Here is a 17,564-nt window from a genome sequence, read left to right on the forward strand (position 1 = left end):
AAGTACTCAACCGATTGCGGAAGCCAGTAGAACCCACATTGCCAGTAGGTTAGGGGTGGGTGGAGGGGGGTGGAAGGGTGGGGGGAGGCTTTTTCTGTAGGGTGAGAGTATAAGAACCAAACCCGGACTCTGCAGGTTCCCACCTGTTCTGGTGGTTTGTTCTTTTGTGCTCTGTATATTGCAAATGCTATTTCAGTGGCTTTGTTTGTATTTTGTCAATTCAATAAACAGTTTTGGAAAAAAAAAAAAAAGGTACAGGGGAAGAGAAGGAGTGCAAATGGTTGGGGGGAGGGAAGGAGCAGGGGGTGGAGAAGAGGGTGGCCACTCACCCTCGCTACGCCACTGCAGACACATATTCCTCAGTTTATACATTATTACTCCACCAATCAGATTTGGGCAGGGTCTGAGAGTACAGCTGCATCACCCTGCTGTCCCCATATCCAGCTTCATCTCTCCACGTGCTGCTCCCTCCATACTCAGCTGCATCACTCCCTGAGCTGCCAACCCCATATCTAGCTGCACCCCATTGCACTGAACTCACATATCCATCTATATCCCTCCCGATGCTGCCACTCCCCTATCAAGCTGCATGTGCTACATCGCTCACTATGCTGCTCCTCACATCTGCCCGCACCACCCCCATGTCCAGCTTCAGTCACACCAGCAAAGTGAAAGGGGCAAAGATAAAGGTGAGAAGAGAAGCAAAAAGAAAGAAAAAAAAAAAAAAGGAAGAGAACCGGTTAGGATTAGAGAAGAAACTCACCCAATAGATATGGATTAAGGAAGAGAGCTCACCTTCCACCCCAGCTGCTGTCATAAACATCTTATATGTGGTGTGCAAAAGCTGCCGTCCCTTCAGAATATCTGAAAATACAAAACAAAAACCAGGTTGGCCACAAGAGAGAAAAAATAACAGGGGGAGAGATAGATCTGCCTGAACTGCAGAGAAAGACAAAAGGGAAGCCAGTGTTTACCCAGTGATCAGTGGCATGGAATGTTGATACTATCTGGGTTTTTGCCAGGTACTTGTGACCTGGATTGGCCACTGTGGAAACAGGATACTGGGATAGATGGACCATTGGTCTGATCCAGTATGGCTATTCTTATGTTCTTAAATTTACTGTGTTATAGCCATCAATGCACAGAAATAAAGGTTAATAAGTTCAAGTACAAAGCACTGTGCTAGTGACACAGTCACACAGGACATAAATATACAGGAGCACAAAAACTACTTTTAGCCCGACCATTTAGCGACCCCTTTGTAACCCCAACTGGGCTGGCCGATCCAAAAACAAGCAACTGCTGAGGACCAGTCGCTTGTGCAAAAACCCTGCTCTCTGCTCATTAGTGGTTGCAAAGTGAGTGGAGCAAGGGCATTAATGGTTGAGTCACTCAGGGGAGCAGAACCATGTCTGGTGTATTTAAGCAGTTTATCCCGACATGCATGTTAATTTCTTTACATTTGTTTCATACTCACAGCCAAAGTAACAGGAGAGGATAAGGATGAAAATAAAGATGAGCAGAAATGTTATGTCTGTTTCCAAGATTCCTGAAGGAGAAACACACATGAATTAGCTTTTTCTTGCAAATCTGATTCTGTTTTCCCATTCAGTGGCTATCCGAGGAAGAAACAGTGTGGAAAGAAAGGACAAAATTAGAAAAGACAGAAAGAAAGTAGAGAATGAAAACAAAAAAAAGGAGAGATTAAAAGAGTGTAAGAGATATGGCAGAGAGAAGAATGTTGGTAGAAGATTTGGTCCAAAGGAAGATGGAATTTACTGGTAGTTACTCAGAGCAGTGATTTTTAAACCTATCCTGGGGGATCCCCAGCAGTCGAGTTTTCAAGATATCCCTAATGAATATGCATGAAGCAAATTTGCATCTAACAGAGATGCAAATATGCCTCATGCATATTCGTTAGAGAGATCTTGAAAACCCAACTGGCTGGGGGCCCCCCCATGAGAGTTTTAAGGGCTAGATTCACTAACCTTAGCACACTGTGGGCGATCTAATCTGTTCCGTGGCCAGCCAACTGATCCACAACGCGTCCTCAAGCAAATGGGGGCGATCGGAGGCATGCCCCACACCGACAACACGTATCGCTGCAGAGCGATCCCGACACATGCGCAGACCATCTTCTTTGCCTGTAGATGGTCTGTGCATGCTTACAGATCTGGAAACTTTACTTTGCGAGCCCGTGGTTTTCTTACAGAGCTGGAAACTTTACTTCACGAGCCTGTGGTTTTCTTACAAGCTGGAAACTTTTTACTTTGCGAGCCCGTGGTTTTAACCTGCTTTAAACCCGTGGGTTAAAACCATGGGCTCGCACTGCGGGGAAGGGCGAGCAGGAGAGTTGGGGCAGTAGAGAGCAGGAGAATCGGGGCTGAGAGCAGGAGATGCAGTTTCATAATAAAACTTAAGTTGCTTGGCTGAACACAAAAAGAAAGATGGTAGCTTTTTTTTTTTTTGATAGGAACAAGCCGACTTTTCTGCAAAAGTGCTGGAAAAGTGCGCCTCCTTACTGCAGACTAGCGCTTGCTGTTTGAGAATTGCAGGAGAGTCAGGGCAGAGAGCAGGAGAGTCAGAGCAGACAGCAGGGTTTTTGCACAAGTGACTGGTCTTCAGCAGTCGCTTGTTTTTCGATCGGCCAGCCCAGTCGGTGTGCCTGAATTTTTATACTGAATCAAGGTCCTTCCTATTTTGCAAGCCATTTGCCCTCATTTGCATGCACAAATCAGAATCGGGTCGGAGGTTGATCGGCCACGAGGTTAGTGAATTGGGTCGGGGTCGCAAAGTGTTCAGGACATGATCAGTGGACTTAGTGAATCTAGCCCTAAGAATCACTGACTCAGAGAATTTGGTACCAAGAGTAAAGCTGAGTTTAGAAAGAACTGACGAAACAGCACTTAGCTTTGGACTGAAGATAGCATTTGATAATGATAATAAAGAGAAAAATATAGAGAGAGAGGCAGAGACAGAGATAGAGGGAGACAGATGACAAAGATATTCTACCTTACCACACAAAGCTGTGTGTGACTGTTAACTCACCAAACTCATCAGCTGAAAAATGTCGAGTCCAAAAGGATTTCCCATTGGTCAAGACCATCTCATACTCCAGCTCCAACCCATCTCCCTGAAGGACAAAATCTAAAGATTACATTCAAAAGTACAATGCACCAGTACTATGCCCCAGAACCCACAAACTTCAGGCACCTGTGCTGTGTTCCAAAGAGCAGATGGCCCCCTTGAGAGAACACACAGCTGAAGAAAAAGAGACTCACCCCACATTTACTTAGGGCAATGTACCACCAGCGCTCTCTGACAGACCGGAAGCTCCTTCCACTGCTGCACGTAAGGTAGCGAACATCTCCCTCCGATATCACCTGTAAAAAAAACAGTAACAGAAATGAGACAGAAAAGTCTGCGAAGAAAGGGAAAAGAAAAGGGTAGATAAGAGAGAGATGGAGAAAAGTGTGCAAAAGATAGAGAGGGAGGGAAAAGAGGGAAGAGAATGAGATGGAGGAAAATGGATAAAAGACAAAAGGGAGAGAAAACAAGAAAAGGGAAACATGAGATACAAACAGAGGTATGGAAAAGATGGAAGCAGAGAAAGTGGGAAGGACTGAGTTGAAATTAATGCTGGTTGAATCATTATATATTCTATTTTCGAATGAATTTTTTAAACAGTAAATTAATTTAACTATATTAGTTATGTATTATATCATGCTTTGTGCATCTGGGCCTAAGTTGAGGTGAACAAAACTTTTCCATTACATTAACCTGATGTTATTATACACATTATACATTACAAATTAAGAATTACAAATATAAATTAAAAAATGGAAAATAAGATGAAATTTTATTGAAAAGACTTAAAACATTTTTCAGTTAGCTCTCAAAGGCGAAAACCTCCTTTCCCAGGTCAAGATGGTAAGCTGTCCTGACCTGAGAAAGACATAATATTAATTCTATTTTATAGTTATAATTATTAACCTTTCTAAACACGGGTACCATACTACTTCAACCTGAATTAAAATTAAAATTATTTTTTCTATCTTTGTTTTGTAGCCATTTACTTCTTTGTTTTTTGCTTTCCTCTGTCTTAAGTCTCTTGCCAGGATTTTTTTCTCTTCCTTTTCCTTTTGGCTTTCTTCAATTTATTTTTCTACCTCTATGTCCAGAATTAACTCATTCTTACTATCTAGACTTCAAGTTCCTATTTTTTACAGTCTACTGGCAGCTTTCCATCTCTTTCCCTCACCCTGGTTCTCCTATTTTACTCCCTCTTATTCCCAGTCTTTCACTAACTCTGCCTTCTTTCTCTCCCTTTTCTATACAGTATTTGCCTCCTAGGTATATATCCTTCTTTCCCCTTCCATCATCTCCCTCCCAAATATCTGCTCATTTCTTTCCCCTCTTCTATCTAGCATCTGCCTCCTCTCTCCCCCTTTCCATCTAGCATCTCCATACTGTCTTTCCCTTCCACTAGTATCTCCCTCCTCTGTCTCTTCCCCCTTCCATACAGTCTGCCCTTCTCTACCCTTTCGCTTCTCCTTTCTCCTTTCTCCAGAATCTCCCCTCTCTCACCTTCCATCAATATTCCCCTCCTCTTTGTACCTCTCCCCTTCCATACAACGTCTGCCCCCTCTTTTCCCCTCATCTTCCATCTAGCATCTCCCCTATCACTTCCCCGGATCCATCATCTCCCGCCTCTCTGTACCCCACTCCCCCAACATGTGCCCTCTCTCTCTACTGTTCTATCTAGAATTTGTCTTCCCATTTCTAAACAGAATCTGCCCCATCTCCCCCCCCACCCCAAACTATTTCCACCAGCTTCTGCCCCTCTCTCTTCTCCCACCCCACTTCCACCAGTGTTTACCCCATTTTTCTCCCCATCCTTCTTCCACCAGCATGCCCCACCCCATTTCTACCATTATCTGTCCCCCTCTCATACCCATACCACATCTACCAGCGTTTTCCCTCTCTCCCCCACCCCACATCCACCAGTGTCTGCCCACTAGCATCTCCAGTGCTGCAGCTGCTTTCCAAAAGCAGCAGCAGCAGCAGCAGCAAACTGAAACAGATCAGCTTCAGGATCTTTCCATACATACCCGTAGCTGCTAGCCTGCCTTCTCCAACATCATTTCTGGGGCATGTCTTATAGTCAGTCTGTTCCAGTTTGCCATTGCTGCTACTTCAGGAAAGCAGCAGCAGCAGCACAAGGTGGGAGATTAGTACAGGAAGGAGAAGGTGCAGGTTTTGACTCCACTAGTTACGTGGTCTTCTGCTAAAAGGTGCCATGGCTATGCAGCTTAGAGGGGAGGATTTTGTACAGGCTCCATGGACCACCCAAGAAGTCTTGGAGGGCTGCCACTGGCTCATGGGCCTTGCATTGAAGACCACTGGTCTAGACAGTGAATGAAGTCCAACACGGCTGTGTATGTATATTTATTTTATAAGAGATTGAGACAAGGGACCATCTGGCCCAGTGTCCTATTTTCAGTAGTGATCAGTCCAGATCACAAGTATCTATAGTCCCAAAAAGTAGCAAGTAAGCGTAACATGGGGTGAAGGGTAAAGGGTTAAGGGTTATAGTGATCTGAGGGGCACAACTGGAAAACTCATATTCTAAGCAGAAGCTTTAGAGGTAAAAACTAGGATGCGAATGTGTGAAATGATGGTAGGTACCTGACACCTAGAGCATGTGGTTTGGATACAAGCATGTGATTTCAGGCTACTTACCTGACAGCCAGACCATGCATATTGAGTTGTGAGGTTGATCACTTGGTTATTCTCAGGTCGAATCACTGATTCCTTCATCAGACAGTCCTGTGATGGAAGGGCAGACAGCAGAGTCTCAGAATGCTATAACATGCTCTTTGGCCTATCATTCCTGGATAAGGGACCTTAGATAGGGTTACCAGATGTCTGGGGAAAACCCAGACATGTCCTCTTTTTAGAGGACTGTCCAAGTGCCCGGACAAACTTTCCAAAACCCGACAGTTTGTCCAGGTTTTTGGAAAGCCCTGACGAGCTTCGGCCGCATCTGGAGGGCCTCTGAGTATGCGCGGATGATGTCACACACATCCGTGCATGCTCCAGGCCCTCCAGACGTGGCTGGAGTTCATCAGAGAGGAGGCTTTGTGCGGGCAGGGCTGGGAGCAGAATTGGGTGGGGTTTCAGGTGGAGCTGGGCAGAACAGGATGGGGCCATGTGTCCAGAGTTTTGCAGCCCAAAATATGGTAATCCTAATCTTGGGAGGGTCTTTGTTTTACTTAGGATATGGGGACATTGTTTCTTTAGAGAAGCATAGCCAACACAAAAGGGTAGGGGAAACAATTATGCACCCAGACTGAAAAAGAGGTGGACACATTTTAGGAAACCCTCCCACAACACACCTTACTGCCCTTCTTGTAGACTGCAGGCCACTGGGAGGGGTCATCAAAATAAAGCAGAATGTTCTGACAGCATTTTGTCTGTGGGAGGAGAAAGGAAAAGGGAATTACAGAGAACAGTGAAAATTCATTGCATGATTTCAGCAAAGACCTGGGGTAACTGTACTATCACTGAGAAGTACCCAAGGAATTCCTTAGACATCTATCTCCTTCATTCAGATCTGGAGCTCCTATAGGTCAAGAAATCCTATCAGAAAACAGATGTGGCTTAAGTTGAAAGAATTTGCATTGCTAGCGCTACACCTACCTCAGGATATTTGAATCGAAAATCAAGTCGTCCATAATCAGAGAGGAAGCAGAACCTTGTCAAGAAAATCCAGTCCTGGAAAAAGAATAATAGCGTTTTCTTACATAAGGGGGCTTTTTTTTTTTTTTTTTTTTTAAAGATTAGCGCACGTTGTATACCACTGTGGAAGAATTTCTTAAAAAAGGTGGGAAATAAATCTTAACAAATACAAAAATAAATCACTAAAATGTTATCTGTCACAGGACCCATTTTATTCATATGGGCCATGTTGCAGGTAACATGTGCTACGTTTTACTAAAAAAAATCCCCAGAGGAACATCTCCAATATCACAGGGACTTCAAGAGGATATTCAGACCATCTCCTCACCCCAGACAGGGTCTGCTGTTCCAAAACCAGGCCAGAAAGAGGTTTCTGTAAACTGCTCTTAAAACTTCCAATAGAGATTCTGCTACCTCCATAAGTAACTTGTTCTCATGCTTAACTACCCCAAAGCTCAGAAAGTTCTTCCTTATGCCTAACTTCACTCAGCCCTCTGCTGCAATGCGCATGAATGTTGCAAGGTAAGTGTATTTATATGCCCCTGAGAGAGCAAATGTACACCCACACATACATTTTATATATACATATATATGTGGTCCATGGTAGTATGCAAAAAAAGCAGTCTTATCAAACCTTGTCTCCACAAGGCTTATTTTTGTCCACTTGGTATGTCTTGCTCATGAGAGTGGGATAGGTACTGCTGGACCGGGGGTGGAGGAGTATATCTTTCCCCTCGTTAAAAGGCGTCATGTATGCAGGTAAATTAGGGAAATCCCTTTTCTTCAAATTCACTGAAATTTGGAATAACCTCCTTGCCCCGCTGCTTAACCTAGGCTCATTCCAATTATTCCGAAAGCATCTGAAAACCTGGCTTTTCTCCAAAATGTAAAGCTATCTATTTAAAATGCAAAGCTAGCCATTCTCTTCATAACCTCTAATTTCGTATTATGTCCTTCCCTTATTTATTGAATTTAAACCGTGCCGAGCTCTATCTTTATGGAGATGATGCGGTATACAAACTTAAGGTTTAGTTTAGTTTAGAAGGAGAGGTGTTACTGAACCTGGATTGTGGGAGGTGAGAGGGATGCTGATGGACTGTGAGTAGAGAAGAGAGAGGGAGAAATGCTGCTGGACCTGGGTGGTGGTGAGAGGTGAGGGGGAGATATGTTGCTAGAGTGGGGGAAGAGGAGAGAGAAAAAGAGGTGCTGGACTTATTGGAAGAGGATAGATGCTGCTGGAAAGGGGGGAGGGCAGTGGAGAAGGGAAGAGACCAGTCTCGGCGGCCATTTTTGCTGCAGGGAAATAATGGGCAGGAGCAAGTGGAAATCGCTCCTGCCTCAATGCACCACTAGACCACCAGAAAATCATCGTAGGTCTGGGGGGGGATTACTTTTGCTTGGGAGGGAGGCAATGCTAGCTGCCAGCCGGTGGGGCTGGGGGTAGTGGCATGGGAGTGGGTATGCGCTGTCTGCCGATTTGGGGGGTTGGTAATGGCAGAGGGGGAAGACTTGAATATAAACTGACCTCCATTTTTAGGCCATTTTTTTGATCCAAAATTCTCAGTTTATATTTAAGTATACAGTATAGTATTTTTATTTTATGTAATGTATGATGTTTTATTGATTTGTTTTCATTTATACTTTTATGTATGTTGCTCTGTATTCTGCTCAGTTAGAGATGGAATATAAATTAATATACCTATACCTAAGCCTTTTATTTTTCCTTAGTTTTCTGTATTATGTTTCCTGATGTCTCATGTTATATTTGTTAAAATATGTTTAAAATAAAATGTATAAAGACACAGGGTTCTTTTAGAAGCATCTCCATGTGTAGAGAGCAGTATTTACAAATATAAATTCCACACATATGTAATTGGTGATTTCAGAAAGCTGCTATCTACATGTGGAGATCCCCACCATACAGCGATTTCAAGGGGTGTGATAAGGGCACGGTTTGAGAGGGACTAAACCTTAATGTGTATTTCCCATTTTACAAAGGGAACACATACTTAAGGGGAAAACTTTCCCCACTGGGATTTATACCAGTTCAGGGGCATGCATCAATTTTTCAAAAGTGCTTATGTGAGTTAGGGCTTCACACAAGGGATTAAGGGAGTCATTCTCCATAACCCCCATTGTTTATTTCCACATGTAAAAAAAAGAAAAATAAAATTGTGCCTTCACTGCTTAATTGGCAGCATTAATACATCTAGGTTTGTAAAACAGGACAGCTATATGTGGATGTAGTGCCACTTCCACATGGAAGCTCCTGGGTTTGTGCTGCTATTTTTTCCCCACACTTACTGTACTGTATATTCATAAAATGGCTACTCCTGCTGATAATTTACAATAGGCTCTATGTTCAGCTCAGCCTTTTATAAAATACTGCAAATACTGCCAGAATTGAGCATGTCCTGATCTGGACATCTGAATTGTATTCTCAATATTTTATGTAAAATGGGTCGCCACATTACACAGTATAGACGTGGGTATACTGTTATCAGCAAATTGCAGGGAAACAGTGCAAGCGTTGGTTCTGTCTTTATAAATAAACTAGTCTTTAAGCCCGTTACATTAACGGGTGCTAGAATAGATGTGTCTGTCTGTCTGTTTCTTTATCTCTCTCTCCTTGGCCGCTGTGTCCTTCTGTCTTTCCCCCCCCCCCCCCCCCGAGCAAAGCTGTCTGCCCCCAGCACACACCTCCCCCCCAAAGCAGCCCCCTTTCTCTCTCCCTAACTGTCTCTCCATGGCCCTCTTCTGTCTTCTCCCCCAGAGCAAAGCTGTCTGTCCCCAGCACACCTCCCCCCCAAAGCAGCCCCCTTTCCCTCTCCCTATCTCTCCATGGCCCCTTCTGTCTCCCCCAGCACACCCCTCCCCCCAAAGCAGCCCCCTTTCCCTCTCCGTCTCTCCATGGCCCCTTCGGTCTTCCCCCCCAGAGCAAAGCTGTCTGTCCCAAGCACACCTCCCCCCCAAAGCAGCCCCCTTTCCCTCTCCCTGTCTCTCCATGGCCTTCTGTCTTCCCCCCAGAGCAAAGCTGTCTGTCCCCAGCACACCTCCCCCCCAAAGCAGCCCCCTTTCCCTCTCCCTATCTCTCCATGGCCCCTTCTGTCTCCCCCCAGCACACCCCTCCTCCCAAAGCAGCCCCCTTTCCCTTTCCCTCTCCCCCCGGCATTGATCCGCTTCTTACCCTCCCTCCATCCTGGCGTCTTCTGGCTTGCTCCTCTTCAAAGCAGCCTGCGATCGTGGTGGCCGTCTTTAGCGAACCTCGCAGGCCACTCTCCAACTCGGAAGCACGTTCCCTCTTACGCGATCCCGTGCGTCAGAGAGAACATGCCACTGAGGTTGGAGAGCGGCCTGCGAGGTTCTTTAAAGCCGGCCACCATCGCAGGCTGCTCTGAAGAGGAGGATCAGCGCCGGCGGCAGCAGCGGCAAGTGAGGGCGGGACAGGCTGCTGTGAAGAGGAGGATCAGCGGCGGCAGCGGCGAGTGAGGACGGGAGGTGTGTTCCCTGCCGAGGACGCGGGCAGGGAGAGAGCTTGCCTGGCTTCCAAATGGTGAGTGAGGGCGGGAGGAGGGGAGTGGCCAGAATGTTCCCTGCTGACGGGTTCTAAAATGGAACACGGCCACGTATCACACATCACAGCGGCAGGGAACACGAAACCCTAAGTGCGCATGCGCGCTTAGGGTTTTATTATATAGGATAAACACGTGTATGTCTGCAGAAGGCTTGAAGCAGGAGTGGTTCTAGTAGCCACTTATGTGAGTGGGGAATCACTACTATATAAAAAGATATAGATGTTTACGTGTTACATAACACATTTTTAAAATAATACCCTAATGAATGGTTTTCACTGCCATGTCACCATTTGCCACAAAGTACCAGGACTAGCGTCAAGGTTATCAGATAGGCTGTCCTCCTCCCCCTTTTTCTTTCATTCAAGATAGCAGGATGCAGTGCTAGCCAAAGGGCCCTCAGTGTTGACACAAATAATATGAGTGAATAAAGAATTGCTTTAAAATTGAAGCATTTGTGATTAGCTTCCTAAACAGAAACACACACACACACAGATGGTGTGTCTAAGAAACCAAATCCCTTGAACCCCCCTTCCCACAACCTCCTGCTCCTAACTGGCAAAAATTCAGCATACCCCCTCCCTAGGAAGAATTCCTGCTAATTCTTTCAATGTAACCCCAAACTCTCAATTACCCGCATTTGTTGCCATGGTGACTAATCCATACTCCATGGTTTCCATAGTAACTCTGGTACTGATTGAGAAGAGAGCCCTGGATAAAGATGCAGAAGGGAAACGAGAGCAGGAGGGGACATTCCTTCACACTAGTTCCTGAAAAAGCAGCAGCTCATTAGCAGCAAAGGGGAAGCAGGCATGTGGGCAAGGGGATCACAAGGACAGGCTGAGCCATGATGTATAACAGTGGTCTCAAACTCGTAGCCCAGGAGCCACATGCGGCCCGCCAGATGCTATTTTGAGGCTGCTCCGATGGTCATAGAGTTCCTATGATTATCGGATCAGTGTATAGAGAATTCAGCACAGTGGCCAGCGCTAAAAACTTCTGCACTTTTGTAAAAGGGGGAGGGGGGTAATTCTGAACACTTGCCAACCCTTAGGTTTTTGTATTGGGTCAAAATATTCTGCAGCAGCAACATTTAAAGAATGTGTCTTTAAGTATATTTTGAGAGTAGATTTCTATAATTTTGCATGAAAAGAATCCACTGACCACCGCTGTGCTTACTTCCTCAAATAAGCCATTTATTCACCACTGGCAGTACAAAAGGTAGGCATCTTATATACAGTATTTACCCACCATAAATGTGTTAGTCTAACTTACGGCACAGTAAACAGTGCTCAGACTCTCATGAAGTCTTGCAGATTCTGGTATTATCCATAAAAAGGTAAATCTTTATGAGGTGCAGACCTGAATGATGAGGAATAGATTGGCTCTGAATAGTGTGAAAAACAAAGCTATGTTACCAAATGAATCAAGTTTAATGACATTTCCTTTGCTATTTCTAGTTAGGAGCCTGGGGGTATCACTGGCTCCAACTCTCTCCTTGAATTTGCATTTAAAAGAGGTTACTAGACTGGTGTTTTTAAGTTATGTCTGTTAAGAAAGCTGAAACCATTTTTGTTTTACAAGAATTTCAGGTTGGTCTTGCCAGCCTTGGTGATTTCTAATTTGAATTGCTGTCTCTCCTTGTTGCTGGGCCTACCAGCTTAGTCATTATCTGCATTATAGTTAGTTCAGAACTTGGCAGCTCAACTGACAGTTTGTTCTGCATATTCATTTCATTAGTCACCTGTTTGCTGCAAAAGAAAGTGTTGACTCTGATACCGGGATTGGGACTCTGATACTGAGACTGCCGAGACAGCTGGGACCGCTGATAAGTTCTCAGCCCAACCAAGAAGAGAATGATGTGGAGCCATTATACTTACAAGTTATTCCACACTTTTCTTGATGCTTTTCAGTTAATCAGCCAGTGGCTCTGCACGGGCAGGAGCAACCCTCCTGCTAGCTGATTAGCTGCTGTGAGTTCTTGCAGTCCCGCAAGAACTTGAGGCAGCCAATCAGCTAGCAGCTCTGCGCGGGCAGGCGCAAAGGAAGGTCGCTCCTGCTGCGAATATAAACTGAGACCCCCATTTTTGGGCCATCTTTTTGGCCCAGAAATCTTGCTTTATATTCGCATATATACGGTAAATATCTGAGTAGCAATAGTTAGTCATAAGAACATAAGAAAAGCCTTCACCGGATCAGACCTAGGTCCATCTAGTCCGGCGACCCGCACACGCGGAGCCCCAGTTAGGTGCTCCCTTATGGAGACAAGGGTTTCCCGTATCCCCCGATATGATTTGCAAGAAGGTGTGCATTCAACTTGCGTTTGAAACCCAGAACAGTAGTCTCCGTCACAGCCTCCTCCGGGAGAGCATTCCAAGCGTTCACCACTCTCTCTCTGCGAAACAGAACCTCCTGACATTTGTCCTGAACCTGCTACCACTCAGTTTCAGGCTATGACCTCTTGTCCGTGTCACATCTGAAAAAGTCAGTAATGCTGCTTCCTGGTCTATTTTGTCAAATCCTTTTAATATTTTAAAAGTCTCTATCATATCCCCTCGCAGTCTTCTCTTTTCGAGGGTGAACAGTCCTAGTTCTCCGAGGCGTTCTTTGTAGCTCAAATTCTCCATACCTTTGACTAGTTTCGTGGCTCGCCTCTGCACCCTCTCCAGCAGAGTTATATCCTTCTTAAGGTATGGAGACCAGTGTTGGACACAGTATTCCAAGTGTGGTCTGACCATTGCTCTGTAAAGTGGGATTATGACGTCCTCCGATCTACTCGTGATCCCCTTCTTAATCATGCCCAACATCCTGTTTGCTTTCTTTGCCGCCGCCGCACATTGAGTCATTAAAGAATCAATATTTAGGGCTTCTTTTACTAAGCTGCGATAGCGTTTTTAGCGCACGTTAAACCCACGCTACGCGCCTGGAACTAACGCCAGCTCAATGCTGGTGTTAGCGTCTAGCGCATGCAGCAATTCTGTGCACGCTAAGCGCACGCTAAAACTGCTATCACGGCTTAGTGACAGTTATTCAGGTAGGAATGGCTCCCACCTAAATAAGTGCCACTTGTCAGCAACTGCCATTAATTTTCAGTGGCATTATCTGAAAATTACTACTGTCCTCACTAGTGCTATTTGGGCCATAGTGGAGCTAAGTTGGATCCATGAGTTACCCAGTTGGCAGCAATATTCAATCCACTAACCAGGAAATTAGATGGATAAAGTTAGGACAGAAAAAAGAGGATACCAGTCTGAATATCACCAGTAGCAGGACAACTGCCAGCAGCCACTTAATACCTGGATAACAGTCCTCAGGCTGAAAACCAGGAGGTAAATGTGTAAGTTAGATGGCTAATTGACAGTACAAGAACAGGTATAACCTGGCATACATAATTTAGAAGGTACTATCTATATATAGTTATAAATTTGAACATTTCTAGGTTAGATATTTGAAATTCTATCTTCACTGCACAGCTAAACACTGCCCTCTACATTTTAATATTAAACTTTATTTTACATTTTCATTAAGCTTCAGATATTGAATAAAGTGTGACCTTTCTTCCAGTGGAAGATATTAGAGTGGAGGTACAGAGTCTGGTCCTTAGTGGACTAGGTTACTGTAATTTGTTGTTATCTTGGTCTACTTGCATCAGTGGTCTAAAATGTTGCTGCTCATTTGATTTTTAAGACTTCTCATTTTCAACTTGTCATTCTACTTACATCGGTTGCCTATAGTATCAAAATCCATTTTTAAGATCTTGCTTCTAATTCATAAAGCACTGCACTGAATGTGCTTATGGTTCATGGACCTAGTAATTATATAAGAATATAAGAATTGCCATACTGGGACAGACCAAAAGTATTCTGTTTCCAACAGTGGCCAACCCAGGTCACAAGTACCTAGTTAGATCCCTAGTAAAACAAATTTTATGCTGCTTATCCTAGGAATAAATAGTAGATTTCCCCAAGACATCTCAATAATGGCCTATGAACTTCTCTTTTAGGAAATTATCCAAGCATTGGGTTTTGGGGGTTTTTTTGTGGGGGGTTTTTTTTTTAAACCCTGCTAAGCTAACTGATTTCACCACATTCTCCAGCAACAAATTCCAGAGTTTAATTAGTTGCATTTTAAAAAGTTGTGAAAGATCTCCTTTTCTCAGAGTGTTTTGTGGGGAAGAGGGACACTGTTGATTTTGTTCAGACAGCTGGGATATATAAATAGCACATTAACAGGATTATGTTTTGAGAATTTGGGGAGTGGGAATTAAATAGTGGTCTGTTTGTATTTGAGATGATATTTTTTTTAGTCTGATTATAAGTACAATTATGTGCGTTGATTTTGCAACTTGTCTCGGATAGGGCAAGATATAAATTTGTAAACCATAGACCAGTGTCTCTCAAACGTTTTTAGCTCCAGCATATTAAACGGAGCAAATGTTTTTTGCAGCACATTATAATTAAAATTAAAATTGCAAAAACAACAAAAAAATTAAATCTGAGAGATATTTACTTAAAGTTTTTTAAGCTATGTGTGGGTAATTTTAACAATGGTGAAACTAAAGTACATAGAATAGAATTGCTAATCAATGCAATAGATGTACTTGTTCTTGAGTGCAAATTTAACTCAAAACGCAACTCTATAGTCGGCAAGCAAACATGTATTTCATCATCCACCATCTGCAGTCGTTCTTTTTTTTTTTTCAATTTAATTTCTGTCAGAGTTAAAAATCCAAGTTTGCAAAGATAAGAAGATCCAAAACTAACAAAATGCCACTAAATACCACCATTAACTGGTCACCCCCAAACCAAATATGGGTTATGGGTGGGCGAGGGGCAGGTTTAGGTTAGAGTGCAACTTAGTGGTAAGCAGAGATTTTCAGTCCACTAACTGACTAAGTAATAGAGAATGACTCGGTGACAAAATTCATCACCGTTCCCGTCCACGCGGATAACCGCGGGAAACCATCTTCATGTCATTCTTTAAGGAGAGATGGAAGAATCAGAGTATGAATGGCCACAACCACTGACCCGCAAGCTTTGCTTTGAAGAATGCTGGTGTAGAAGGACGGAGGTTGAAATAGACACTAGAAAATGACATGGGATTATTTCCCGCAGTTATCCGCGGGGACGGGAATGGTGATGAATTTTGTCACTGTGTCATTCTCTATTAAGTAACTCCTTAAAGGGAACTTTTACAAAGCAGCGGTAGCAATTCAATTTTTATGGGCTTTGGTGCGTTTACCGCAGCATCGCTACTGTGGCTTTGTACAAGGGACCCAAAGTTAGGACAGAAAAACAGCTGTCCTAACTTTATGTAGCAAGTTAACTGGACATCGGTCTGAACATCGGCTAGTGCCCAGTTAACTTCTCGATTGGCAATCATATCCAGATATTCATACCCAGGATTAGTTCAGCCTGCGGCCGGAAGCAGCTTGACAGCTGCATACCGCAGCCGGCTGAATATCAACCCCAGTGTTTCATGTGTTGCTGGCTGCTTTTCCAGTAGAATCAAATATGTATGTCTGTGGTACTTAGAAACAGCTAACAAAGAGGCACAAAAACCGAGAGGATGATATAAGACAAGCCAGGGGAAGGATGAGAGAGTATTAGGGGAAATGCTGTTGGTCTGCTTCTTATCCAAGAAATACCTATTTACATTTCTTTGCATCATGGTAGTTTTATCAGTGTTTATTGGTTAAAACCTAAGATCAGAAGCCCTGGATATAATACAGATATACTTCAGAAATCAAATCACAGTGTTAAATGTTTCATCTGTGATTTGGGGGGGGGGGGTAGACTACAAAAAAATATAGATATACAGAAATTAATTAATTACATTTTTTTTCATAATTTCGCAAAATATACAAGATAACTCTTGCTTTGGAAATACCGATTGAAATTTCAAAAGAAGTAATTACAAGAAATTGTAAATTATACCTTCCCTAGACCACTATATTGGGGGATATGGTACAAATTAGTAAAGAGTTATATAAGAAAAAGGAAAACTAAGAAAAAGAAAAGGCATTAGCAGGAACTCCTTACCTATTACAATATTCCAACACAAAGGGGTCCTTTTAGTAAGGCGTGCTAACCGATTTAGAGCATGCTAAATGCTAATGCACCCATAGAATATAATAAGCATGTTAGCATTTAGCATGCGCTAAATCGACTAGCATGCCCTAGTAAAAGAGGAGGGAAATTAGCTGGCTTCAATTAATAACTTCTTCAAATCTAAAAAAGCTCTCAATTGCTCAGGCATAAAGAATATATATTCCACCCCCCAAAACTTAATTATATATTTACAAGGGTATGCCAGAAAAAAAAAAGAAGCACCAAGTGCTAAGGTTTCCAATTAGGAAAAGTTTGCGCCGCTCCTGAGCCTGTCAGGTAACATCCAGAAATAACCATATCTTCTTTCTATAAAATAAAACTTGAGAGTTCCGAAAATATAATCTCATAATTTAGTTCACATCTTGTAGAAAAACCAAAGAGACTAGTAAAATAGCTCTTCCAGACGATTTAGAAAAGGAAGTCTCAAGTATATTAGAAACATCAAGAGTTTCTTGTCTAATAACATTTAATCCAAATGAGGGGAAATGGAAGGCAGCGATTCACTAAACAGAAGAAGGAACACCAATTGCGCTGGCCGATCCAAAAAGAAATGACTGCTGAGGACCAGTCGCTCATATCCTTGCTGACTGTACTGCTCTCTGCCAACCTGAAATACCAGCCCTGCAGCCCTGAAACCATCAAAATAAAACATCTCCCTTGTGCAAAAAGCGCCCTGCTCTCTACCGCCCTGTTTTCTGCTGCCCTGCTCTCTGCCGCCCTGCCCCTCTGCCAGCCTGTGGTTTTAACCCGCGGGTTTAATCCGAGGGTTTAAAGCATGTTCTGTTCCGTAGTCTGGCTGCAAAGCAAAAGTCCTAAAACAACAGTAATTTGAGTTGTCGGGCAAGCAATTTTTAACTAGCAAAGCCCTGAAGATGTCAATCAAATAACTGCTAGCATATCCCAACCTCGCCTCCCTCCCTATCCTTCCTCCCCTCTTCCCCGGTTGGCAATCCCCCTTGCAACAACTATTGGATCATTTTGTAATCGTCACCGGTTTATACCATACACTTGTTAACGAATTCTCTGCACCTTCATTGCATAAATTGCCCTGAACTGTTTTCTGATATGCTGAACTGTTTTCTGATATGCTGTAACTTCGCTGTAAATGTACAGTCTCTTAACCTGTAAACCGCTCTGAACT

At 43.5% G+C, this 17,564-nt stretch overlaps 1 protein-coding gene across 2 annotated transcripts in view; it reads right to left on the minus strand.

Annotated features, from left to right (window-relative positions):
* The window catches only part of TMEM145 (transmembrane protein 145), a 56,961-nt gene that overhangs the window by 28,385 nt on the left and 11,012 nt on the right, over nt 1-17,564 (minus strand). The window contains exons 2-8 of one of the 2 annotated variants that reach the window (XM_033914356.1): nt 6,703-6,777; nt 6,399-6,476; nt 5,743-5,829; nt 3,282-3,383; nt 3,049-3,133; nt 1,478-1,549; nt 796-864 (exon numbers count right to left, since the gene is read on the minus strand). In XM_033914356.1, coding sequence (XP_033770247.1) covers nt 796-864; nt 1,478-1,549; nt 3,049-3,133; nt 3,282-3,383; nt 5,743-5,829; nt 6,399-6,476; nt 6,703-6,777 — 568 coding nt within the window. The remainder of the gene's footprint in view (nt 1-795; nt 865-1,477; nt 1,550-3,048; nt 3,134-3,281; nt 3,384-5,742; nt 5,830-6,398; nt 6,477-6,702; nt 6,778-17,564) is intronic. The other variant, XM_033914357.1, reaches the window with a different exon arrangement.

The sequence above is a fragment of the Geotrypetes seraphini genome, chromosome 11 (genome assembly GCF_902459505.1).
Source record: "Geotrypetes seraphini chromosome 11, aGeoSer1.1, whole genome shotgun sequence".
In the NCBI taxonomy this organism is placed as follows: domain Eukaryota; kingdom Metazoa; phylum Chordata; class Amphibia; order Gymnophiona; family Dermophiidae; genus Geotrypetes; species Geotrypetes seraphini.